The 24,939-nt window shown below is 48.4% G+C and overlaps 3 protein-coding genes across 8 annotated transcripts; all 3 read right to left on the minus strand.

Annotated features, from left to right (window-relative positions):
• Positions 1–5,738: 5,738 nt before the first annotated feature.
• Positions 5,739–7,864, minus strand: LOC145535824 (melanoma-associated antigen B5-like). Its single transcript, XM_081564163.1, is given in 4 exon segments — positions 5,739–5,858; positions 5,861–6,217; positions 6,219–6,813; positions 7,696–7,864. Coding segments are annotated over 3 exon segments (999 nt in total). The 5' UTR covers positions 6,804–6,813; positions 7,696–7,864; the 3' UTR covers positions 5,739–5,801.
• A 2,258-nt stretch (positions 7,865–10,122) lies between these two features.
• On the minus strand, positions 10,123–13,119 carry LOC145535823 (melanoma-associated antigen B4-like). Of its 6 annotated transcripts, none has more exons than XM_081564161.1 (2): positions 12,889–13,119; positions 10,123–11,855 (listed from the first exon to the last, which is right to left on the minus strand). In XM_081564161.1, exon 2 carries the CDS (start codon positions 11,792–11,794, stop codon positions 10,760–10,762), a length of 1,035 nt encoding a protein of 344 aa, XP_081420287.1. In that variant the 5' UTR covers positions 11,795–11,855; positions 12,889–13,119; the 3' UTR covers positions 10,123–10,759. The 6 variants fall into 6 exon arrangements, with proteins under 6 accessions (XP_081420287.1, XP_081420285.1, XP_081420283.1 ...); XM_081564159.1 differs by having other exon boundaries at positions 12,879–13,119; XM_081564157.1 differs by having other exon boundaries at positions 12,864–13,119.
• Positions 13,120–21,738: 8,619 nt separating this feature from the next.
• Positions 21,739–24,910, minus strand: LOC145535436 (melanoma-associated antigen B4-like). The gene is made up of 2 exons (XM_081563874.1): positions 24,799–24,910; positions 21,739–23,730 (listed from the first exon to the last, which is right to left on the minus strand). The coding sequence occupies exon 2, from the start codon at positions 23,666–23,668 to the stop codon at positions 22,634–22,636; it is 1,035 nt and encodes a 344-aa protein (XP_081420000.1). The 5' UTR covers positions 23,669–23,730; positions 24,799–24,910; the 3' UTR covers positions 21,739–22,633.
• Positions 24,911–24,939: the final 29 nt, after the last annotated feature.

The raw sequence follows: 24,939 nt of genomic DNA on the forward strand, positions 1-24,939 counted from the left end.
GAGATACCAAGGGAACATTTCATGCAACAATGGGCACAATAAGGACAGAAACAGTGTGGATCTAACAGAAGCAGAAGCTATTTAGAAGAGGTGGCATGAATACACAGAAGAACTATACAAAAAAGATCATAATGATCCAATAACCATGATGGAGTGATCATTGACCTAGAGACAGACATCCTGGAATGTGAGGTCAAGTGGGCCTTAGGAAGTATCACTATAAACAAAGCTAGTGGAGGTGATGAAATTCCAGGTGAGCTTTTGCAAATCTTGAAAGATGATGCTTTAAAGTGCTGCACTCAATCCAGTAAATTTGGAAAACTCAGCAGTGGCCACAGGACTGGAAAAGGTCAGCTGGCATTCCAATCCCAAAGAAAGGCAATGCCAAAGAATGTTCAAACTACCACACAATTACACTCATCTCACATCTAGCAAAGTACTGCTCAAAATTCTCCATGCTAGGCTTCAATAGTACGTGAATCAAGAACTTCCAGATGTCCAAGCTAGATTTAGAAATGGCAGAGGAAACAGAGATCAAATTGCCGACATGTATTGGATCATAGAAAAAGCAAGAGAATTCCAGAAAAGCATCTACTTCTGCTTTATTGACTACCCCAAAAGGCTTTGGCTGTGTGGATCACAACAGAATGTGGAAAATTCTTAAGAGATGGGAATACCAGTCCACCTAACCTGCCTCCTGAGAAACCTGTATACAGGTCAGGAAGCAACAGTTAGAACTGGACATGGAACAATGGACTGACGACAAATTGGGAAAGGAGTACATCAGACTGTATATTGTCACCCTGCTTATTAACTTGTATGCAGAGTACATTATGTGAAATGCCAGGCTGAATGAAGCACAAGCTGGAGTCAAGATTGCTGGGGGAAATATCAATAACCTCAGATATGTAGATGGCACTACCCTTATGCCAGAAATTGAAGAGAAACTAAAAAGCCTCTTAATGAAAGTGAAAGAAGAGACTGAAAACCTGTCTAGAAACTCAACATTCAAGAAACTAAGATCATGTCATCCGGTCCCATCACTTCATGGCAAACGGACGGGGCAATAATGGAAACAGTGAGAGACTTTGTTTTCTTAGGCTACAAAATCACTGCAGATGTCTCCTGAGAAATCTGTATGCAGGTCAAGAAGCAACAGTTAGAACTGGACATGGAACAACGGACTGGTTCCAAATCGGGAAAGGGGTACGTCAAGGCTGTATATTGTTGCCCTGCTTATTTAACTTATATACCGAATACATCACGAGAAATGCTGGGCTGAATGAAGCACAAGCCTGAATCAAGATTTCCAGGAGAAATATCAATAACCTCAGATACACAGATGACATCACCCTTATGGCAGAAAGTGAAGAAGAACTAAAGAGCCTCTTGATGAAAGTGAAAGAGGAGAGTGAAAAAGTTGGCTTAAAACTCAACATTCAGAAAACTGAGATCATGGTATCTGGTCCCATCATTTCATGGCAAATAGATGGGGAAACAATGGAAACAGTGAGAGACTTTATTTCCTTGGGCTCCAAAATCACTGCAGATGGTGACTGCAGCCATGAAATTAAAAGATGCTTGCTCCTTGGAAGAAAAGCTATGACCAACCTAGATAGCATATTAAAAAGCAGAGATATTACTTTGCCAACAAAGGTCCATCTAGTCAAAGCTATGGTTTTTCCAGTAGTCATGTATGGATGTGAGAGTTGGACTATAAAGAAAGCTGAGTGCTGAAGAATTGATGCTTTTGAACTGTGGTGTTAGAGAAGACCCTTGAGAGTCCCTTAGATTGCAAGGAGATTAAACGAGTCAATCCTAAAGGAAATCGGTCCTGAATATTCATTGGAAGGACTGATGCTGAAGCTGAAACCCCAATACTTGGGACACCTGATGCGGAGAACTGATTCATTGGAAAAGACCCTGATGCTGGGAAAGATTGAAGGCAGGAGGAGAAGGAGGCAACAGTGTATGAGATGGTTGGATGGCATCATCAACTCAGTGGACATGAGTTTGAGTAAGCTCTGGGAGTTGGTGATGGACAAGGAAGCCTGGCATGCTGCAGTCCATGGGGTCACAAAGAGTCAGACATGACTGAGCGACTAAACTGAACTGAACTGACAAAATCACTGCAGGTGGTGGCTGCAGCCATGAAATTAAAAGACACTTGCTCCTTGGAAGAAAAGCTATGACCAACCTAGACAGCATATTAAAAAGCAGAGACATTAGTTTGCTGTCAAAGTGCGTCTAATCAAAGCTATGGTTTTTCCAGTAGTCATGTATGGATATGAGAGTTGGACTATAAAGAAAGCTGACTGCTGAAGAATTGATGCTTTTGAACTGTGGTGTTGGAGAGTCCCTTGGACTGCAAGAAGGTCCAACCAGCCAATCCTAGAGAAAATCAGTCCTCAACATTCATTGGAAGGACTGATGCTGAAGCTGAAGCTCCGATACTTTGACCACATGATGCGAAGAACTGACTCATTGGAAAAGACCATGATCCTGGGCAAGACTGAAGGCCAAGGAGAGGGGGAAGACAGAGGATGAGATGCTAGAATGGCATCACCTACTTGATGGACATGAGTTGGAGCAAGCTCTAGGAGTTGGTGATAGAGAGGGAAGCCTGGCGTGCTGCAGTCCATGGGGTCACAAAGAGTTGCACAGGACTGAGCGACTGAACTGAACTGATGAGTCATCAAAATATTCTTCATGTTGTTTATATATTTTCTAGGTGAGTTGAAGCAATCCCTGGCTGCAAGGCTGATTCCCTTACACAGGCAAAAAAAACTGTTAGGAAATGTGTTTTTGACTTTGGTCATCAAGTATGATCAAGTCACAAATTACCCAGGGCAAATTATATGAGCTTTAACCAAAACCTTAGCTTCTTGAAATTATCATTGTCCCCCTCACCCACAATCTTCAGGGAAGTTTCACAGAACCAATAAAAACTGGACTCAAGCAAAATAAAAATTAATAACATGGGGCTTAATGAATATGGCAAATCCCTATATGGCAAATCATTATTCTTGCTGTACTTACATAAATAATCAAGCCAAGTTTATTGAATTTAGACTTATTTTGCAAACAAATTAGGTCTTAGTTTTGCTGTCTTTGGTAGAAATGAGGGAGATGTTAGAGAGAAAAAATGTTTCAATAGATAGTGTACTACACACTTTTGGGTATTAGATACTAGTGGTATTACTTTTTCTTGAAGTTTTGTTACTTACCTGTAAACTGGGTTGAATCCTGAATTTTTCTAGTTTCCTCCAGTATCTAGCTGCAACTCTCTTAACTAAAATTTCCAATTTCCTCCCATCCTTTTGATGTATCCATGGGCAGAAGGAGAGCTTCATACACTACTCCTCTGCCATCTTGATCTGCTCACTCTCCCATTCTTTTGACTTGAATCACTGAGAACTAAAATTACCCTTTTCCTGAAGAGCTGCAAATTGAAGCTAGATGACTTGATACAAAGATCAGAGAAATTACCGCAACAGTTCATGTTTAAACAGTCTTCATGCCTATTGCTATACAAGCCGCTCAGAAAGTTAAGCTGATCACCCAGAGATAACACTAACTGTGATAGAGACATTTCAAACTGCAATAGATGCTTCAACACTGACACCTAGAAATCTTCTTGACTGACTACCCCATGGGCTCAGAAACTGGTTTATAACCAGCTCCAATCATTAACATCTGTTTTTCTTTTGTTTCCATAGAAATGCCTCTTATTAATAACTACCTGATACTGCTTGCACCATAGACCTAGCTTTGGGAGCCCATCTGCATCACCGCCTATTGAAATGAGATGCTGCTGCTGCTGCTGCTGCTGCTGCTGCTAAGTCGCTTCAGTCTTGTCCGACTCTGTGCGACCCCATAGATGGCAGCCCACCAGGCTTCCCCGTCCCTGGGATTCTCCAGGCAAGAACACTGGAGTGGGTTGCCGTTTCCTTCTCCAGCGCATGAAAGGGAAAAGTGAAAGTGAAGTCGCTCAGTCGTCCGACTCTTAGCAACCCCATGGACTGCAGCCTACCAGGCTCCTCCGTCCATGGGATTTTCCAGGCAAGAGTACCGGAGTGGGGTGCCATTGCCTTCTCCGATTGAAATGAGATACCACTCTTTAAATGAACTGACCTGTTCTCAGAATTATACAACTGCTACTATGAAATGGAGGACTCCACTAATCCATTCTCTCTCTCCACAGTGACCAGTTCAGCTTTTACTATGTGAGATTTGCAGGCAAGTTTCAGAGGAGGGAACTGTGAAGGCTTAAGGCGGGCTGCCCCCAAATATACCACAATGGCGTATTGACTATTTTGAATTCAAGTTACTTAAGAAACAGCCAACAGAGGAGGGACATTCCACCCTGCCACCATTTCTGTCTCCATGAAAGCAGGAAATAAATCTCTCATATGAAGGATGCACTGTTTGCATTTGGAGGCAGAAGGACGCCCTTTGAACCAGAAATAAAGAGTTCAAGCAGAGAAGCGCGAATACAAAGACCTTATCAAGTCTTTAATTTACTACCCTGGGTACAGATTCTGTTTAGATTCCTTACTAATTGACTACCCAAAACCTAAGTTTATTTGTTCTGTCCATTCCTCACAAATCATTTTGTTGTCTAAAAAATAAGATGCCTGCTTTGCCCACTTTTTAGGTCCCATTTCTATGACATTTCTGAGCACATGAATTGCAATTTGTCCCTTTTTCTCCTGTTACCCTGTCTTGTGTCAGGTTTATTAGTAATCTAACCACAAGAATTCAAAAGGGATAGAGGGAGGAATTTCCTCCTTCCCTACACACCTCAAGGGAGGTCACCCTTATATCTTAGGAACTCCCTAGACACAATGTGTTTCAAATACCAGTCTGTGCACTGGAATCTCCTACATTAAGATAAGAGCAGAGACACCTTAGATTTCTGTCTGATAGGGGCCAAATTGTGCCCCTTCCAAAAATACATATTGAAGGCATAACTCACAGTACTTGACAATGCAGCTGTAGTTAGAGATAAGGTCTTTAACGAGATGGTTGAGTTAAAATGAAGTCATTAGGGTGGGCCATACCCCAACGTAGCCCTAAGAAGAGATTGGGACGCTAAAGGAGGCACCAGGGATATATGCACTCAAAAGGACTGGCAGGTGAAGAGGACGGCCGCCTGCCAGCCAAGGAGACAGGCCTAAGGGGAAACCAGCCCTCATCTTGCACTTGCAGCCTCCAGAACTCTGAGAAAAGAAATTTCAGTTGTTTCAGCCACCCATTCTGTGGGGTTTTGTTGTGGAAAGCCTGACAAATCAGTACGTTGCCCCAGGTAGAGATTTCTTCCTGGATTGTCTTTTCACTTTCCTGTCATTCATAAAGGCTATCTCACCATCGTCCTTATATGATTGCAGCTCCTTGTTTCTAAAGTTCGGTGGGCAAAGGCTATGTCTTGATCTTAGCCTCACCAGAACTAGCATAGAGCCTTTCAAAGAGCAGATGCTCAAGAAATAAATGAAGACAGTAAGAGGTCTAATTTGTTAAGACTTAATACCTCCTGCATTCTTTAATAGGCATATCAAGGGATAAATTTGTTAATTTTTCAAACAGAAGACAGAAAAGATGGAGAAAAATCAAGGTTGATCATGTTTTGAAGTTTCTTTCATTTTATTTTTTCATTCCATTATCCCAGCAATTTTATTGTGGGATTGCTTCCCATTTCAACTAAAATCCCTATTGTGATGTCAAATTTTCTTCTCTGGATGATTTTTTAAAAGTCTTGGACTTCAGTAGGGGTGGGAGAAGCTGCTGGACCTGGCCATGGATCATGCCTGGAAGTGACAGTGGTGCCAGGCCTGGCTGGAACTGTGGCTCGAGCTCTCTCTTCCTCATCTCGCAAAGCTTCTTCATATTGTGATGAGAAGGCACTGGGGACTGTATCATTCACTTTTGCCAGAAATTCCAAGACTTTCATTTTGCTGGTTTCAGCCTGGACTCTTGGGCCCCACAGGAACTGGTAACGTGGAGGATCGCTGTTGGCAACCTGGCGGTACTCCAGGTACTTCATCGTCACTAAGTCTTTGGTGATGAGCTTCCTGGGCTCTCCGTAGATGAAGTGTTTTCTCCCAGCATATACTTGCATCATATTCAAGAATTTCCAGATGTCTTCCTCAGCGGCACAGTTGCCCTTCACGAAGATCACACCCAGGACTGTCATCGAGAGACCGGCCTTAGGTAAAGCCCCTACCATCCCACACCCTGCCATTGTTGGGCAGGTTCAGTTTGCTCACAAGGTCATAGGAGTGGATGGTTGAGTCCGCTTCCTTCAAGTCAACTGCAAAGACAGCCTCGATGTGTTCAGAGGCTCTCTTGAGAATCTCGGCAAATCGGTCATGGTATCCTGGGTGGATGATCTTCAGCATGTCTTCCTTCATAATGGGCTGCCTCATTTTATACTTATACAGAAGGAACTGCTCCAACAAACTTGTCATGCTGTTCAGAGTATCACTGTAGGTGTTCTCGGTCGAAGATGAGACATCGGAGGACCGTGAATCTTCCTCATCTTGCCTGGTATCTTCTTCATCAGATGTTGTGTCAGAAGTACTTGAAAAAGTGCTGGTAGTAGATGGGGCTTCCGAAGACCCCTGGGAAGTGCTCTTTGACCCAGTAGCTGATGAGCTCTGTGAATTATCTTCTAAAAGAGAAGAGGTAGAGGGAAGCTCTTCCATTACTGCAGCGGGCTGAACTCCCTTGTGACTCTGGGGCTCACCTCGGGGCTGGTGGCTTTTCTCATGGATGTGGAGCTTATGATTCTGACCCCGAGGCATGATGACTGCGCTGGGGGACAATGATTAGAAGTGTGAGTAGGAGGGCAGGTGATAAGCGCCCGCAGGATGATGAAGCTTGAGTGTGCAGCCACAGCAGGGAAATAACCACCTTGGATGTAAGGAAGGCTACAGTTGTGGTTTTTTTTGAGGGCGCTGTTCTCAAAACCCCCAGGGTTCCTATTCTCCTAATCAGCCTGTCCTTTGGGAGACATATTGACGGAAATTAGAGTGATCTTTAGGCTGCATCCTGCTACCCCTGCCTCAGGCACGCTGGGGTGACAGAAGGGGCTGGTATTCTCCTAAACAGAGGCATCTGTTATTTCACATTCAAGACCACCACCCAACTGGTGGCCAGTCATAGGACCCATGCCCTCTGCTGCTCTGTAGTTGGCATCACAAATCTCCCGGGGATTTCTGAGTAGTGAAGGGGTCCTCCGCTTATCACCCCAGGCAGTAGTTATCACCTAGTACTGAGTGCTCCGTGGGATGTTTTCTGTCCTGGCCTCTGGAGTCCCCAACACTCATTAAGAGTACTTCAGTTGGCTCCCCATAGGGCCTGGTGTCCCCACCCCTTTCTTGGAATGGTATCTGCACCTTCATACTAAGGGTTTCACCACCTACACACCTGATTTAAATAAATGTTGGTGGAACTTCAGCTTGATACCTCTGCCCTGGTTCTTCAAGGGCTATAAAGAACAGGGCTGGATTCACCATCACTTGTTTTAATTGGCGGATGATCCCTCAGTCCTTGCTTTGACCTCTGTTGTGGCCTGAAATTCTACCCTCCCTTCCCCTTAGGCCCACCCCTTATACTACTGTACTTTCTTATAGGACGGCAGGTATCACCGTGAGACCCCTAGGAGGCAGTAAGATTCTCCTCATCCAACCATACCTGTCTTTGGTCTTCTGAGGCGCAGAGGATGAGATGAATCATATGGTTATGGGGTATGTGGTTCCCTTCGTCTTCAGGTTATTCAGTGGGTTTCTGGAAAACCTGGAAATAACCCCACTGCTGGCCCTAGGCTATACCCCTTGGACCCTGTCCCAACCCCCCTTGTGACATCATAGAAGGAAATGGGCATGTCATGTCAACAATGACCAGGTATCCCACGGATGGCAGGAAGGGCAGGGCTCTGTGGGGTTTCCTCAGAGTGAGGTCACAGGGTTTCCTAAGTCCAAAGCTGGACTCCTGGCAGGGTTTGGCACTCCTGTCTTTGTTTATGTAAGGGAGCTCTCCTCAGACTAAGGTCCTCACTCCCTGTGGTGCCAGAGAGGGAAGTCTGGGAATGCCACATCAGGCTACTCCTACCTGTGCCTTCAGGGGTGACATCAGGATTCAGGCTTCTTGGGGCCCTCTCTGTTCGGTGTAGGGGTATGCCCTCACTCAGGTTCCTCACCTTGACGCCTGGGGGACTCTGGATTTCCTCTTTCTTTCAAACTAAGGTGACCCGTGTAGACCAAAGATCATGTCTTTGCAAGCCCTGAAAAGAAGTGAGGGGTTGCTCAGCCTGGCAGCCCTGTCTTGGCCTTCTGAGAGCAGACACAGCCCAATCTCTCTGTGACTTCAGTTATGATGTGGGTTTTGTGTCCTCGGTCCTCATTCATCTATCTTTACCTTGACTCCCGTCTCTTCTATGAAAGACTTCTTGGGAAATGCCATGTCTTGGAGAAGTCTTAGTCTGCCTTCAACAAATCTCACAGAGAATAGGTTGAGTCCCAGGAGCAATGGGGAAGCTGCAGTCCGAGAGGGGGCCCCAGCATAGGTGGTGTGCTAAGAAAACATGCTGATCTTTTCCTTCTCGTCACTGACCAGACACAGCCTCTTATAGAACCTTCACTCTAACAGATTTACTCTCTGAAAGGAAGGGGCTGAATTAAATGATTTGGTGCGTCCCTGATCTTTTGTGGTTTACTGACATTTCCTTTGTAGGTAACTTGTCACTGAATGCTGTCTCCTCCCCTATTCGTACTTCACTTTTATTTTCATATTTTTGTTACTTATTTCTGGGGCTTTTTATTCCAAAACCGTGTTTGGGGTATGAAGTTCTGCTGTTTAACACGTGAAATACCTTTTGGACTAGTGTTCAGAAACAGAAGTGACCCAAGGTTGGCCTCATCCTGGAGGAGTGGCACAGTAGGGCTCTGGAGGAATTCAGTGCCAGGGTTCAGTCCAGCTCCTGTCATTTATGAGCTTTGAATTTGAGCTTCTCTATTCCCCCTTCTTTATCTGCAAATTGTGTTTGAAAAAGTCTATAGTATAGGACCACGGATATGTGTGATGTATGTAAGTCACCTGGCACAGTATGAGACAAACTTGGGTAGGTTGAATGAATGGCAGTTACTACGAAGATGATTTTGACCCCAAATGATAACAAACTTCCATCACATAATTTATTTCCGGCCTATATTAGAGAATATGCAACTCCAAACAATAATCAAGTCCACATCAGCACTAATGCTCCCAAGCAAGTAAAACTGAGCAGTATTTCCCTATTTGAGCACCTGTTTTAATATGTGTTTGGGGTTATCCTCTCCACATGGATGCAAGTACAAGTTCATTTGTCTCAAGGACCAGCAACTTCCCTCTCAGGTGCCTTTTTATCCAAACCACCCCTAATTTAATACCACTGACAGTAAAAATTGAGCCCTCCCTTAAAGTTTGCCAAATTACACTCAACATAACCTAATTATACTGCCCGTTTAACAGAGCAAGCGCTGATGATCCCATCCCAGAAAAAGAGAGACAGTCCAGTGACCTCTTGGCATCTCACTTCAGTGGGTATCACCCGTATTTCTCAGAAACTCTCCGGACAGCTTTTGATGAAAACACATAGTTTTGAGTGTTCACGTGCCCTGGCTCAAGTGCACAGGGCCCCTTCCATTCCCTATGCTGAGATTCCCTGTGGTTTTCTGATATCCCCGAATAATGGTGAATATATGGTTTAGATATATTCCCGGTTTAGAGCCTCACCTCTGAGAACCATTATATGAGTGTCTGCCATCGCTCCCACGGCTTCATCTAGCCCAGCGTGCATCTGGACTGAAAATGACCTCCCACCGAGGACGTAGACGTTTCCCAAGACCCAGTGCCACCTTAATCAGGTAACTTAGACTTGCTTGCTCTCATCTGGAACCTCCTCTTCCACACGTTCCCCTCTTTTTGTTTATGATTTGTTCATTCCTTAGAGTTATCTCACCACCTTCCTTATATGGTACCTGCTGCTAGACTCAAAATTCCATGGCCAGTGGCTTGGTCTTCATTTTCTTAACCAACCCAGTAGTATATAAAAGCCTTCTAAACAAAAGATGGTCAATTAACTTGGGAGAAAAAGGAAATAATGAGCAAAAACTCTATTTTATTATGATTTAAGTGTCATACCGTTTGAATGAGCTAAGCAAATCTAAGTCCATGTTATTAACTTTTACAAGGAAAGAGGACAGGTAAGAAGACAAACAAAGAATAAACCAGCGTTTACTCTGAAAGCTTTGTGATCCCAAATATTTATCTCTAGGATTCTTACACATTTCCAAGTAAAATTCTATTCCAATGCTATGTTACCTCGTTCTGGACCATAAGGAAAAATATTGAAGTCTTTTCAACTCGTTTACAAGTAACAAACTCCTAATCGGAAACCTAACAGCAGTAAACGTGACATCCATGACATTAATAAACTGATAGATTCTGAGGCAAAATAAACCTTATGAAGAGTAGGAACATTTAAAACTATAAAACACCACTACCTACCTACCTAAATCCTCTATTTTTGACTAGATATTATTCATATGGATAAAAGGAAAACATACATATGTGTTAAAAGTGCACCTAGCCTCCCATACTACTTAAAACTGTGAAGAATACATGGGTTTTGTTCCCTCCACCCCTACTGCCCTGCGCTGTTTAAGAGGTGGGCTGTTCTCTTCCAACACAAAGGGAACAAAGTGCCCTGCCCCTCTCCCTAGTTGTGGGAGCAGCTGCAGGACTTGGCCTTGGAAGCGGCACTGGCCTCAGCCTTAGCTGGAGGCATGGGCATGCCTCTCAGCATCGCTCTCTCCACCTGATCTCTCAGAGCCGCGTGATAGAGGTGTGGGAAGTAACTCGGGACTCTACCCTGGATCTTGGCCAGGACTTCCAACACCTTCATCTTACTGGTCTCAGCATAAGCTCTCGGGCCCCACAGGAACTCGTAGCGCGGAGGAGCGCTATTGGGCACCTGGCGGTAGTTTAGGTACTCCTTCTCCACCAGATCTTTGCTGATGAGCTTTCTGGGCTCCCCAAAGATGGAGTGGTTCCTCCCAGCATAGATCCCCAACACATTGAGGAAATCCCAGACCTCCTCCTCGGTGGCGCTGTCACCCTTCATAAAGATGAGGCCCAGGAGCGCCATGAGGAGACCAGACTTGGGCACCGGCGCCTCCTCATCACTCGGACCTTCGTCGAGCGTGAGACCGAACTTGTTGACGAGGGCGTAGATGTTCCTGCTGCAGTCGACTTCCTTCAGCTCCAGGCCAAACAACACCTCCACGTGCTCACAGGCTCTGCTCAGGATCTCAGGGAAGTGCTGCCTGTATTTCCTGCTGACGACCTTCAGCAGGGCATTCTGCGTGATGGGCTCCTTCTTGGTGTACTTCTCCATCAGGAACTCCATCATTATGCTGGCCTTCCTGGACAGAGGATCTTTGCGAAAGTTCTGAGCAGCCAGGGCTGCCTGGGCAGCATCTACCCTTTCTTCCTCTGGGCCCTGGGCACCCTCATCAGATCCTGCGCAGGAAGGCCCTGCGTCAGGAGAGCTAGGGGCCATGGCTCCCTGAAGCTCCTGGCAATCACCAGCAGCAGGGGAGCTCGGGGTGGAACCCTGAGGGACAGAAGAGGGGGAGGAGGGGCACTCCTCTCCTGGGACTGCAGGAGCACTGGCCTGGGCCTCCTGAGTGTCCCCCTGGACCTGGTGGCGTTTCCCGCGGGCATGGGACTTGGTTTTGTGCTTCCGAGGCATGACGACACAGGTCAGGGACCGCAGGTGGGCGTGCAGTTAGGAAGGCAGGCAACGAGGGCACCTTGAGGAAGGACAAAGAATGCCGTGAGCACCTTCACCAGGGAGAGTCGTCCCCAGCTTACACCAAGTCTGCTTCTTAGGGGGCCTTGAGTCTACTGCTCTAGGACCCACAAGTCTCCTGTTCTCCCGGTCAGCCTGTCCCCTGACACCCCTGAGGAGGAAGTGAGAGTGAGCCCGGGGGCACAGCCAGACAGCCCTGCCTGGACATTCGAGAGGGGCCTGTGGGGGCTGGCAGGGGAGGCATGTCACATTCAGAGTCAGGATGAAAAACGGGGAACGACCCCCCCAGCACCCGCCCCGTTCCCTCTTCTGCTCTGAAGTTGATGCTGCCACCTTCCCTGTGACTCCGGAGGAGAGGAGGGAGCGCTCAGCCTCCCAGCGAAGGGTCCCGGGACCCGCCCTTCTGCAAGCAAGCTCCAACCTCCCCACTCAGACCGCAGCCTCCCTTCCCCGTGTTTGGCCGGGAGGAAGCGCTGACCACAGGGGAGGGTCCTGATTCGCCCGTGTGTCGGGGAGGATGGTCCTCACCCTGGCGCCTCCTGAGCCCTGACATCCTCCCTCTACTGACCAGCTACCAACCCCTCGGACCGAGGTCCCCTCCTCCCTCCGTGTCCCACATCCGAGATCGCAATGAGGGTGCCATGCAGCTGTTAGAGCTGCCTGGATGCCATCCGGATGCTCCGAGGCCAAGTCGCGGGGGGTGGGGGTTTCGCGTGGCCACCGTTCTGGGGTGTGGAGACCCTCAGTCCCCACCGAGGGTCCCTCGTTTATCTACAGGGCTCGGGGCTTTCCCTCTGCTGAGCAGAACTGGAGTCCACCAGCCCCGGACCGAAGCCTTCCTCTCGGAGACCACGTGGGTGAAGCAGATGGACCTGGGGCTTAAGATGCAGGCCCGGATCTTCCGGGTGAGAGCAGGGCAGGGTGGCCAGGGGTTGTCCGGCCCCCTCTTTTCAGAGGGAAAGGCTTGGTCATGCCGGACGTGTGTCCCCGCACGTGTAACTCACGTCACCTCACACTTTGACACCTGATGAGACCTGCAACTCCTCCGTCTGGGCACCGTACACGGCAGCTCTCAAAGATGGCAGCAGCTCTCAAAGATGGCAGCAGCTCTCAAAGATGGCAGCAGCTCTCAAAGATGGCAGCAGCTCTCAAAGATGGCAGCAGCTCTCAAAGATGGCAGCAGCTCTCAAAGATGGCAGCAGCTCTCAAAGATGGCAGCAGCTCTCAAAGATGGCAGCAGCTCTCAAAGATGGCTTCGCAGCCCCACGTGCGTACGTGGTCGTCACTTCCTGTCACGTGCTTCTGTGTTCCAGGCGGACAGCAGAGGCGGGGCCAGGGCAGGCGGGGTTCCGGGGGAGCTTCCACCAGGATTGGCATGTGCACCTTTTCCTGACTCTTAGCGGATCCTGAGACCTTCCCTGTACTGAGCTGAGTCTACGGGTCTCCCTCCCAGGCTCTAGCTTCTGTCAACACCCCAGCGGGAATTGTTTGTGGGCCTGGCCGAACAGCCTTCCTGGAGCTCCTGAGAGTGACAGTGAGGGCACTGCCGGGCCCCGTCTTCTGTGCTGAGTGATGCTCCGTCCTCTCTCCGTGTCTTCCCTTGACCCCTATAGGTGGCGGGCTACGTCCCATCTGCTGACCTGAGGACAAGGCCTCACATCGAAGACGTCAAGCGCCAAGACTCCTGGTGAGAAGTGCATGTACATCTCCTGTGGACACTTCTGCCTGAGGCTTCCAGGAAATGGCTGCTGCAGGTAAGATGAGCTGAGAGGGAAGGATGGGAGACTGTCTTCTGTGGTGTGGAACCCCTCACATCTCACCCAGGATCTTCATATTGACCGCCGGCAGGGCCTGGAAATCCTACGAAAAATTTTAATTGGAGGATAATGGCTTTATGATGTGTTAGTTTCTGTTGTACAACAGTATGAAGCAGCTATAAGTATACATATATCCCCCCACCATGAGCATCCCTCACGCCACCCCCATCTCACTCCTCTAGGTTGTCACAGAACACCAGCCTGAGCTCCCTCTGTTATACACCATCTCCTCACTAGCAATCTCTTGTACACATGGTAGTGCATATATGTCATTGCCACTCTCAATTTGTCCCCCCTCTCCTTCCCTTGCTGTGTCCACATGTCTTTTCTCTACATGAGTCTCTATTCCTGCCCTGCAAATAGATTCATGAGTGCCATTTTCTAGATTCCATATAAATGCATTAATACGCAATATTTTCTGTTCTCTTTCTGACTGACTTCACTCCATATAACAGACTCCAGGTGCATCCACCTCACTACAACTGACTTAAATTCGTTCCTTTTCATAGTTGAGTAATATTCCATTGTATATATCTACCACAACTTCTGTATCTATTCATCTGTCAGTGGAAGTTGAAGTGGTTGCTTCCATGTCCTAGCTGTTGTAAAGAGTGCTGCAATAAACAGTGCGGTCCATGAATCTTTTCACGTATGGCTTTCTCAGTGTGTATGCCCAGTAGTGGGATGGCTGAGTCATAGGGTAGTTTTATTTCTAGTTTTTAAAAGAATCTCCCTACTGTTCTCCATAGTGGCTATATCAGTTTACATTCCCCCTCAAAGTTCAGGAGGGTTCTCTTTTCTCCACGCTACTTCATCCTTTATTGTTTCTAGATTTTTTTATGATCGCCTTTCTGGCGAGTGTGAGGTGATACATCATTGTAGCTTTGCATTTCTTTCATAATGAGTGGTGAGCATCTTGTCTTGTGAGCATCTGTATTTTTTTTAAAAAAACAGATTTAGGATTACAGACAATTAAGTAGATAGTATACAGAGTTCCTATAGAGCCAGTCTCTCGCTCCACTTAGCATCTTCTGTTAGTAACATCTTGGATTGGTTCAACTGGTACAAGTTCATCTGTTAAAACTGAGCAACTAATATCAATATGGTGTTATTAACTATTGTCGATTATTTACAATACACTTCACTTTTGTTGTTTTGCAGTTCTGTGTCGTTGTTTTTCTTCAGTTGCTCAGTCGTCTCTGACTGTGACCCCATGATCCACAGCACGCCAGGCTCCCTGACCTTTCCCACCTCCTGGAGTTGGCTCAAACTCACGTCCATCCAGTCGGTGATGCCATCCAACCATCTCATCCTCTGCTGCCTCCTTTTCTTTTCCCCTTCAGTCTTTCCCAACATCAGGGTCTTTTCCAATGAGTCAGCTCTTCCCCGCAGGTGGCCAAAATTTTGGAGCTTCAACTTCAGCATCAGATATTCCCACGAATATTCAGGGTTGATTCCCTTCAGGAATGATTGGTTTGATCACCTTTCTGTCCAGGAGACTCTCAAGAGTCTTCTCCAGCACCCCAATTCAAAAGCATCAATTTTTTCAGTGCTCAGCCTTCTTTATGGTCCAGCGCTCACATCTACACGTGACCCCTGGGAAACACATAGCTTTGACTAGACACATCTCTTTTGGCAATGTGATGTCTCTGCTTTTCATTACGTGATCTAAGTTTGTCATAGCTTTTCTTGCAAGGAATCAGCGTCTTTTCGTTTCATGGCGTCTTTTAATTTGGGGCTTCCCTCGTAGCTCAGTTGGTCAAGAATCTGCCTGCAGTGCAGGAGATCCGGGGTCAATTCCTGGGTCACGAAGATCCCCTGGAGAAGGAATTGGCAACCCACTTGAGTATTCATGCCTGGAGAATCCCATGGACAGAGGAGCCTGGGAGGCTACAGTCCAGGGGGTGGCAAGAGTCAGACACGACTTGGTGACTAAACCACCACCACCAGCGTCATGGCTGCATTCACCATCCACAGTGATTTTGGCGAAGAAAATTAAATCTTCCATTGTTTCTACTTTTTCCCCATCTGTTTGCCATGAAATGTTGGGTCCAGATGCATGATCTTAGTTTCTTGAATGTTGAATTTTAAGCCGGCTTTTTCACTCTCCTCGTTCACCCTCATCAAGAGCCTCTTTAATTCCACTCCACTTTCTGCCATAAGGGTGGTATCGTATGCATATCTGAGGGTGTTGACATTTCTCCCAGCAAGTTGATTTCAGCTTGTGTTTCATCCAGCCCATAAATGTGCATGCTGTACTCGACAGACAGCTTTAATAAGCAGGGTGACAATATACAACCTTGACTTACTCCTTTCCCAATTTGGAACCAGTCTGTTATTCTTCGTCCACTTCTAACTGTTGCTTCTTACCCTATATGCAGGTCTCCCAGAAGGCAGGTAAGGTGGTCTGGTATTCCCATGGCTTTAAGAATTTTCCACAGTTTGCTCTGATCCCCACAGGCAAAGGCTTTAGCATAGTCAAGCAAGTAGAAGTTTTTCTGGAATTCCCTTGCTTTTTCCAACGGAAATTGGCAATGTAATCTGGTTCCTCTGCCTTTTCTGAATCTAGCTTGTACAGATTGAAGTTTTTGGTTCACATTCTGTTGAAGCATAGTTTGGAGGATTTTGAGCATTCCCTTCCTAGCATTTCCCTTGTGAAATGAGCGAAATTATGTGATAGTTTGAACATTCCTTGGCATTGCACTTCTTTGAGGTTGGAATGAAAGCTGACCATTTCCAGTCCTGTGCCCACTGCTGAGTTTTCCAAATTTGCTGGCGTATTGAGTGCAGCACTTTCACAGCATCATCTTTAGGGTTTGAAATACTTCAGCTGGAGTAACATCACCTCCGCTAGCTTTGTTCATCGAGATGCTTCCTAAGGCCCACTTGACTTCACTAGGTTGCTTCCATGTCCTGGCTCTTGTAAACAGTGCTGCGATGAACACTGTGGTACACGTGTCTCTTTCAGTCCTGGTTTCCTCAGTGTGTATGCCCAGCAGTGGGATTGCTGGGTCGTATAGCAGTTCTCTTTCCAGATTTTTAAGCAATCTCCATAGTGTTCTCCGTAGTGGCTATAGTAGTTTGTATTCCCGCCAACAGTGTAAGAGGGTTCCCTTTTCTCTACACCCTCTCCAGCATTTATTCTTATCGGAAGTCTGGTGGGCCCTGTGACTTCCCGAGGCGGGCAGAGTTTAAGGAGTTCTAAAGCCCCAGGTTAGAGGGCAAAGCATTGTTGATGTGGGGCAAGGTCAGTGGTGTTCAATGCTGAATATAGTGAAGAAGAGGTCTGTGGTCCAGGAGGCTCCTTCTTTTCCCCAGTAAGAGTTCCTGTGAACAGGGCTCAGTGGCTGGCTGATGGTTAGTATCATTGGGAGAAGGGGAAGGGCTTTTCTGGAAAATTAAGCATTGCCAAGCCAGCAGAGTCTACTTGGGAGGTCTTTCAAAGTTCAGAGTTTTTCCTTAAGGCAAGGAAGACTTGGACATAAGGGACCTCCCTCCTATCCTAAGGGCAAGCCTTCAGCGATGGACAGTCAGTTACCTATCTGAAAAGGAAATGACGCATGCTCATAAGGGGCTTGAGGGGTCACTGAAGTCCCTCATGGCCTTTTCATGGCTGTGGCATCCCTCACCTGTGATCTTGCTGGGCAGAATGTGGTTCAGTTCTCACCCCAGGGGCCCTGGTGGCTTCCATGAGTATTTTTTTTTTTTAATTATTTATGTATTTAATTTTGGTTGCACTGGGCCTTCGTTGCTGCATGCAAATCTTCTCTAGTTTAAAGGAAGCAAGGCTACACTTCATGGCGATGCACTGGCTTCTCATTGTGGTGGCTTCTCCTACTGTAGAGCACAGGCTCTAGGACCCACGGGCCCCACTAGTTGCAGCAAGAAGTGGTGAAGTAGAAGAGGTGTTAGGAGATGGCTTTGGTTGTTTGTCTCTCATGTCTGACTCCTTGTGACCCCGTGGACTGTAGCCCTCCAGGATCCCCTATCTGTGGGATTCTCTGGGCAGGAATACTAGAATGGGCTGCCATTCCCTTCTCAGGGGAACTTCCCAACCCAGGGATCGAACCTGGGTCTCCTACATTTCAGGTAGCTTCTTTACCATCTGAGCCACCAGGAAAGCCCCGCTTCTGAAGATAGCCAGAAAATTTTTAGCTCAATCTCTTTTCTTTTCTTTCTTTGTCCATTCTCTCCCTGTCCTGTAGACACACTCAGCTTGAATTTTATAAACACAAGGTTGAGGCATTCACGGCATACAGTGTCTGGATTTGTACACCCAAAGGCAAAGATATTGGGAGTCTAGGTGCAGAGAAATGCAGAAGAAAGTGACTTTCATTCTAGCCCTATGAGCCAGTTTCACAGCCCATAGTTTAAAAATTTAGATGGGGTGGCATGGAGACCTCCTCCACTTGAAACCTATCACATCAGATGGTGACTAAAATCCACGTGGCCAGGACTCCAACCCCCCAAAATCCAGTTTGGGACTTGAACCATGGTCTTTTAATTAGAATCACTCACCTGGTACCTGGACTTACTGTGGCTCAGGTTCTTTGTGTCTCAGCGCACAAGGAATTCAGAAAGAGGCAAATTGTTAGGCAAGAAATAGATTTTTTTTTTTTTATATAGGATGCTTGTAAGAGATGCAGGCAGGCAGGTGATGGAGCTCTGCCTGGAGGATTAAGTGGGCTACATTTTATAGTCAAGGGAAAGTGGAGGAGAGGGAAAGATTTTCTTCTTTGAGTAGAGGTCAGGCTTACATCACTCACTCCCAATTTGTTTGGAGCAGGAGAGTGTCTGACCTTTTGAGCTCCAACTTGGATCATCGGAGCACTTCTTCACATCAATAGAAGGTGGGGACATTCTTCTTTTACCTAAAGGCCTGGGGGACATCTCATGTATCATTTATGGCTTTATATTTCAGCAAACCTGCTTCCTTCCACTACATTCTGATAGCTTTCTTGAACAATGTTAATTTACAACGGCCTACCAATGGTTCCTAGGTTTCTCTATCTCTATTCCCCTCCTAGACTTCTAGATCTACCTCTCTGTCTGTGCTCAGGCCCTCATTCATGTCTCACTCTTTGCAACCCCATGAACTGCAGCACTCCAGGCCCTCTGTCCATGGGATTCTCCAGGCAGGAATACTGGAATGGGTAGCCATTTCCTCCTCCAGGAGATGTTCCAGACCCTGGGATTGAACCTTTGTCTCCCGCATTGCAGGTGGATTCTTGTCCACAGAGTCACCTGGGACACAACCTGTGTCCTTTGCTAGTCTACCCCTGTCATATGGAGGCAGGCTCCCCCAGCCAAGAGCTGTCCTTTCTCTTGGTGGGCGCCTTCTCCATGAAGGTCTTTAGCTTGGACTACTGTCTGGAATTTAGTGAGCAGTTTTCTTCCCAACAAGGGGGAGGGGCAGTCATGCATGAGCAAACACATCAAAGGTGAACTTTCCTAGCAAGGACTTGAGGGGAGGAGCAGGACGCTGGGTTTGGGGCCTTCCTTCGATGCCCATTATCATGGAGGATTGGAAGGACAGGGGCCCAGGGAAATCAGTCTGCACAGAGTAGCTGACCCACGTATGAAATAACTGTCCTCCCTGCCACATCAAGGGTTACCTGAAGCTCCTCTGGAGAAATGACCAGGTGTCCTCTGGGAGCTCCTGGGAGGTCTTGCAGCTCCTCTGTCTTTACCTGAGGACACGTGCTCAGAGTAAGGCCCACAACTCTCTGAGACCAAACAGAAGAAAGTGAGGGTTGCCTAACTTGCCACATCTAGCTGTGGTCTCTCAGTAAAGAAAGCGGTGACTGGAAATTGAGGCCTTCTGATGGCTGGCTGCACCAGTCCTCAATCAGGCTCCTGGGAAGACCTGTATTTCCTCCCTCTCTTCACTGTTACTATCCTTTCTCCAGGTCCTCACACTGACTTCCCATCTGCTAACGAGACCTGTCCTCTCATGCTACAGCCTTAAATTCCCTGAGACCACCTCGGAGGATATGAGGGCTGCCTCGTGGGTATGCCTGCCTGTGGTCACTCATGGCTGTCCCTACGGGAGGGATTCTGTGGTGTCCCCACTTTTATAGTGTGAGTGGTTCCCTTAGTCCTCATGGTCCTCTACTTGACTCTTGGCATGACCTGGAATTCCTCCTGAGGTTGACCCCTGAGCCCCAGCGCCTCACCTCGTGAGATGGTCTAAAAGGAAATGTGTGGGGTGCATCATGCCCACATTCCCAAATTTGCCAGTGGGAGGTGTCGAGGGGCAGGGCTGTGTTCTAGGCGCAGTCCCTTTATCCTCATTCGGAGTCACTAGTTTTGCACTCTGTACTGCAGTGAGGCTTCTCCCAGTAGCCCAAGGCTCTCACCTCCCTGGGACCACTCCAGCGGAAAGAGAAGCACTTCAGCCAGAAAGCTTTGTCCTGGGTCTCGTAGTGCTGACACCAGGGGTGGGCCCCCTATCTCCCCTGTTCTGGGCTGAGTGGTCCTCTTGCTCCCCATTCAGGGACCTCATCCTCACTCCTGATCAGACCCAGGACCGCACCCTCCACTCACCTGAGGCTGTGCTCCTCAGAACAAAGGCATTCCTTTCTTGCAAGTTCTGGATTGGAAGACAGGATGAACCAGATGTGTGCAAAGCTTTGGGGCCTTCCGAGGAGGAGAACATTATAGGGCTCCACTCTTCTGGAATCGGTGGCCCCCGAGTCTTAGATCAGGTTTCCTACCTTGACTTCTGGTAGCATATGGGAATCCACCATCTCTGCTGGCTGAATCAGCTGGCCCGTGGCCAAGGCTTTTGCCTTCTTGAGACAACAGAAGGGGAGGTGAGAGAGCTATTCCCTGGCTACCCTTACCTGTTCTTCCGTGTCATCCCCCTTGCTATGGGGGGGTCCACTCCTCAGCACCCAGTGTCCTCACTGTAAATCCTATGAAGGCCTGTTAGGATCTGCTACTTGGGCAGAATTGGGGCTGCTGCTTCAAATCCAAGGCGCTGAACTCCCTGTGAACCCCTCCATCCTTGCCCTGCAGAAAGGAAGGCGCGCCTCCGACAGACTGCTCTCCCCATGGCCACACGAGGCAAGAAGCAGGATATCGTTTGTGGGACCCCTAGTGTTCTAAAATCCTCCCCTTGATAACTATCAGAGGCTGGGACTCCTCCGTCCACTGACCTGAGGACACGGCCCTTAAGCTAAGGCTTTTTTGTCCCTGACAATCGGGAAAGATAAATGAGGGCATATTGATCTTTTCAGGGTATCTGACATTGCATGTGTTCATGACCACGTTGTCCCTGAGTAGTTTTGTCTTCATTCGTACCATTCATTTAGGAACATTATTTTAACTTTATTCCAAACCAGTGCTTTGGGACAGGGCCCCATGTATCCAACGAGATACATTTTTTGGAGTGTTTAGAGGAAAAATGCGGAGAAGGCAATGGAACCCCACTCCAGTACTCTTGGCTGGAAACTCCCATGGACGGAGGAGCCTGGTAGGCTACAGTCCATGGGGTCACTAGGAGTCGGACACGACTGAGCGACTTCACTTTCACTTTTCCCTTTCATGCACTGGAGAAGGAAATGGCAACCCACTCCAGTATTCTTGCCTGGAGAATCCCGGGGACGGCGGAGCCTGGTGGGCTGCCGTCTATGGGGTCGCACAGAGTCGGACACGACTGGAGCGACTTAGCAGCAGCAGCAGCAGCAGCACAGGAAAAATGAATGAAAAGACAGGATGTCTGGCTTCGGCTGGGAGAAGTGGCACATTGTGGGCTCTGCACTAATCCAGATCGGGAGACTAGACCTAGGAAGGTCACTTCCATCAGTTTGTGAACTTGAGAAATTTGCAAGTTATCCATCCATAAATGGAGTCTGCTAAATCCGATCCTGCATGAATGCTGGAATGCATGTACTACGTATAAAGCAGTGGCATACGGATTAAGAAGCATTGGTTTGTAATAAATGGAAGTTATGATTACTATGAACCCCACAACTACCACCTTTCCTTCTGAGTTTATTTTTAATCCAGGAGAGAGCAGAGACTATGCAGTGAATTAGTACAAAAGAAACAAATATTCTTAAATGAGCTAAATAAGTCCAAGTATTTTTTATTTTTACTAAAAGAAAGTTTAAAAGAAGGTAAACCACGACTTAAAAGACATTTTAACTCTTATTTTTTTCTCCATTTTCTTTTTGTTTCTCAATATTTTCTGTGGTTGTCTTTCACATTACCATGAAAATCTCTTGCAGTGCTATGTTACCTACTTCCAGATCATAAAGACAATATAGATGGTTCATGAATATCTTTTATATCTACCAAAACTCTACCTTTAAAACTTTTAAAACAGCAATAAATATAACAGCAGGATCATTACCAAATTAATGCTCTGAAGAAAAACAAACTCGTAGAAGTAAAACTATTTGAAAAAAATGAAATACATAATATGTAGACATTACTCGTGTGAAACAGAAAGGTAAGTGAGATTTAAATTTTATTTCCTCCGCCTCTACTGCCCTGCACTCTTTACAAGCTTGAATGCCGTTCAAGAAAAATCCTCTTCTAATGTCATGTTATCCTGTCTGGATTGTGAGCAACATATTCAGTACTTTCAGTGTGTTTTACAAATACCCAAACTTTTAAAGCATTAAAACAGCAAGAAACTATGAGTTATATGATTCATACCTTTGAATTCTGAAGCACCATAAACCTTATCAAAAGTAGTAACATTTGAAAATACCAAACATCTCCCTCATCTCTTTACCTATCTGCTTTGAATCATCTTTCATTAGGTATTTCTCATATGGATAAAAGACAACAGATACATATTTTGTTAAAACGAACTGCACCTAAACTCGCTTACCATTTAAAACTGTAAGAACATAGGGGTTTTGTTTCCTCCACCCTACGACTCTGCGCCATTTAGGAGCTTGCCTGCTCTCTTCCAACACAGAGGGAACAAAGTGCCCTGCCCCCCTCCCTAGATGTGGGAGGAGCTGCAGGGGCTCTGGCCCCTGGAAGGGGCACTGGCCTCAGCCGTGGTAGGAGCCCTGGCCGCGCCTCTCTGCCCTGCTCTCTCCGCCTGATCTCTCAGAGCCTCGTCATAGAGGTCTGGGAAGGAACTAGGGACCGTTCGGTAGACCTTGGCCAGAACCTCCAGCACCTTCATCTTACTGGTCTCCGCACAAGCTCTCGGGCCCCACAGGAACTCATAGCGCGGAGGATCGCTGTTGGGCACCTGGCGGTACTTCAGGTACTCCTTCTGCACCAGATCTTTGGTGATGAGCCTTCTGGGCTCCCCAAAGATCCAGTGCCTCCTCCCAGCATACACCCCAAAGGCATTGAGGAATTGCCAGACCACCTCCTCGGTGGCCCGGTTACCATGCATGAAGATGACCCCCAGGAGCAACATGAGGAGACCGGACTTGGGCATGGCCCCCTCATCACTCGGACCTTCGTCGCCCCCGAGGTTGAGCTTGCTGTTGAGGGCGTAGATGTTCTTGACGCGGTCGACTTCCTTCAGCTCCAGGCCAAACACCAGCTCCACGCGCTCACAGGCATACCTGAAGATCTCGGGGTAGTGCGGCTTGTACTTCCTGCTGACGACTTTCATCATGGCCTTCTGCGTGATGGGCTCCTTCTTGGTGTACTTGTCCAGCAGGAAGTCCACCAGCATCCTGGCCCTCCTGGCCAGAGGGTCTATGCGAGTGCTCTGCACGGCCGGCGCTGCCTGGGAGGCACCTGCACTTTCCTCCTCTGGGCCCCGGGCACCTTCATCAGATCCTGCGCAGGAAGGCCCTGCGTCAGGAGAGCTAGGGGCCATGGCCCCCTGAAGCTCCTGGCGATCGGCAGCAGCAGGGGAGCTCGGGGGAGAACCCTGAGGGGCAGAAGAGGGCGAGGAGGGGCACTCCTCCTTTGGGGCTGCAGCAGCACTGGCCTGGGCCTCCTGAGTGTCCCCCGGGACCTGGTGGTGTTTCCTGCGGGCATGGGACTTGTTCTTGTGCTTCCGAGGCATGGTGACAACAGGTCAGGGACCGCAGTTGGGAGTGCGGGCAGGAAGGCAGGCAAGGAGGGCACCTGGAAGAGGGACAAGGAGACGCTGTGAGCACCTTCAGCAAGGAGAGTCCTCCCTGGCTTGAATGGAAGCCGCCTCTGAGGGGTCCTTGTGGCCATTGCTCTAGGACCCAGAGGGCTCCTGTTCTCCTGGTCAGCCTGTCCCCTGAGACCGCTGAGTAGCAAGTGAGAGTGAGCCCTGGGGCGCAGCAGACAGTCCTGCCTGGGCGTTAGAAGGGTGGCCAGTGGGGGCTGGCAGGGGAGGCAGGTCCTCTCAGCTGACATTCAGAGTCAGGACGAAAACTGGTGTGAGACTCCCCCATATCCAACGCCCGCTCTCCCGCACCCGGCCCGTTCCCTCTCCTGTCTGAAACTGACGCTGCCACCTTCCCTGTCATCCCAGACGAGGAGAGGAGGGCGTACTCAGCACCCCACTGAAGGGTCCCAGGACCTTCCCTTCTGCCATCTCGTGGCTGCCCCTTCACAACCAGGCTCCATGCTCCCCTCTCAGACCGCCGCCCCCCTTCCCGATGTTTGGCCGGGAGGACGCGCTGACCGCAGGGGAGGGTCCTGAGTCGCCCGTTTGTCGGGGACGAGGGTCCTCATCCTGACTCTACCCGAACCCTGACATCCTCCCTGTACTGACCGGCTGCCAGCCCCTCAGACCAAGGTCCCCTCTTCCCCGAGTGTCCCGCGTCCGAGGTCGCAGTGAGGGAGCCCCTGAGCCTTTAGAGACGCCCGGCTGCTGCCCGGATGATCCGCGGCCAAATCGCGGTGAGTGGGGGGTGACGCATGGCTGCCGTTCTGGTGTAAGGAGACCCTCAGTCCCCCCCGAGGGTCCCTCCTTCACTCCACAGGGCTCGTGGCTCTCCCTCTACTGAGCAGAGCTGGGGTCCAGCAGAGCCTGACTGGGGCATTCTTTCCTGAGACCAGCTAGGGGTTAGTGCATGGTCTTGGGGCCTAAGAGCTAGGCTGGATCCCCTGCTCTGAGTGCGGCGGTCGGGTGGCCGGAGGTTGTGTGGCCCCCTCTGTTTGGAGGGAGAAGGGATTCGGAGTGCAGCGACGTGTCCCTGCACTTGTAACTCACGGCACCTCCGATCTCGACACCCGATGAGACCTGGGACTGCTTGCTCCCTCTGGCCACCGTCAACGGCAGCTCTCAGAGATGGCGGCACGTTCAAGGATGGCGTCGCACCCCCAGTGTGCTTAGGGGGACGTCACTTCCTGTCATGC

This window comes from Giraffa tippelskirchi, chromosome X, assembly GCF_054371585.1.
Source record: "Giraffa tippelskirchi isolate mGirTip1 chromosome X, T2T-mGirTip1v1.2.pri, whole genome shotgun sequence".
NCBI classification, from domain to species: domain Eukaryota; kingdom Metazoa; phylum Chordata; class Mammalia; order Artiodactyla; family Giraffidae; genus Giraffa; species Giraffa tippelskirchi.

Coding starts and splice junctions, on each gene's coding strand:
- LOC145535823 (XM_081564161.1), bottom strand. CDS start 11,794: ATGCCTCGGAAGCACAAAACCAAGTCCCATGCCCGCGGGAAACGCCAC.
- LOC145535436 (XM_081563874.1), bottom strand. CDS start 23,668: ATGCCTCGGAAGCACAAGAACAAGTCCCATGCCCGCAGGAAACACCAC.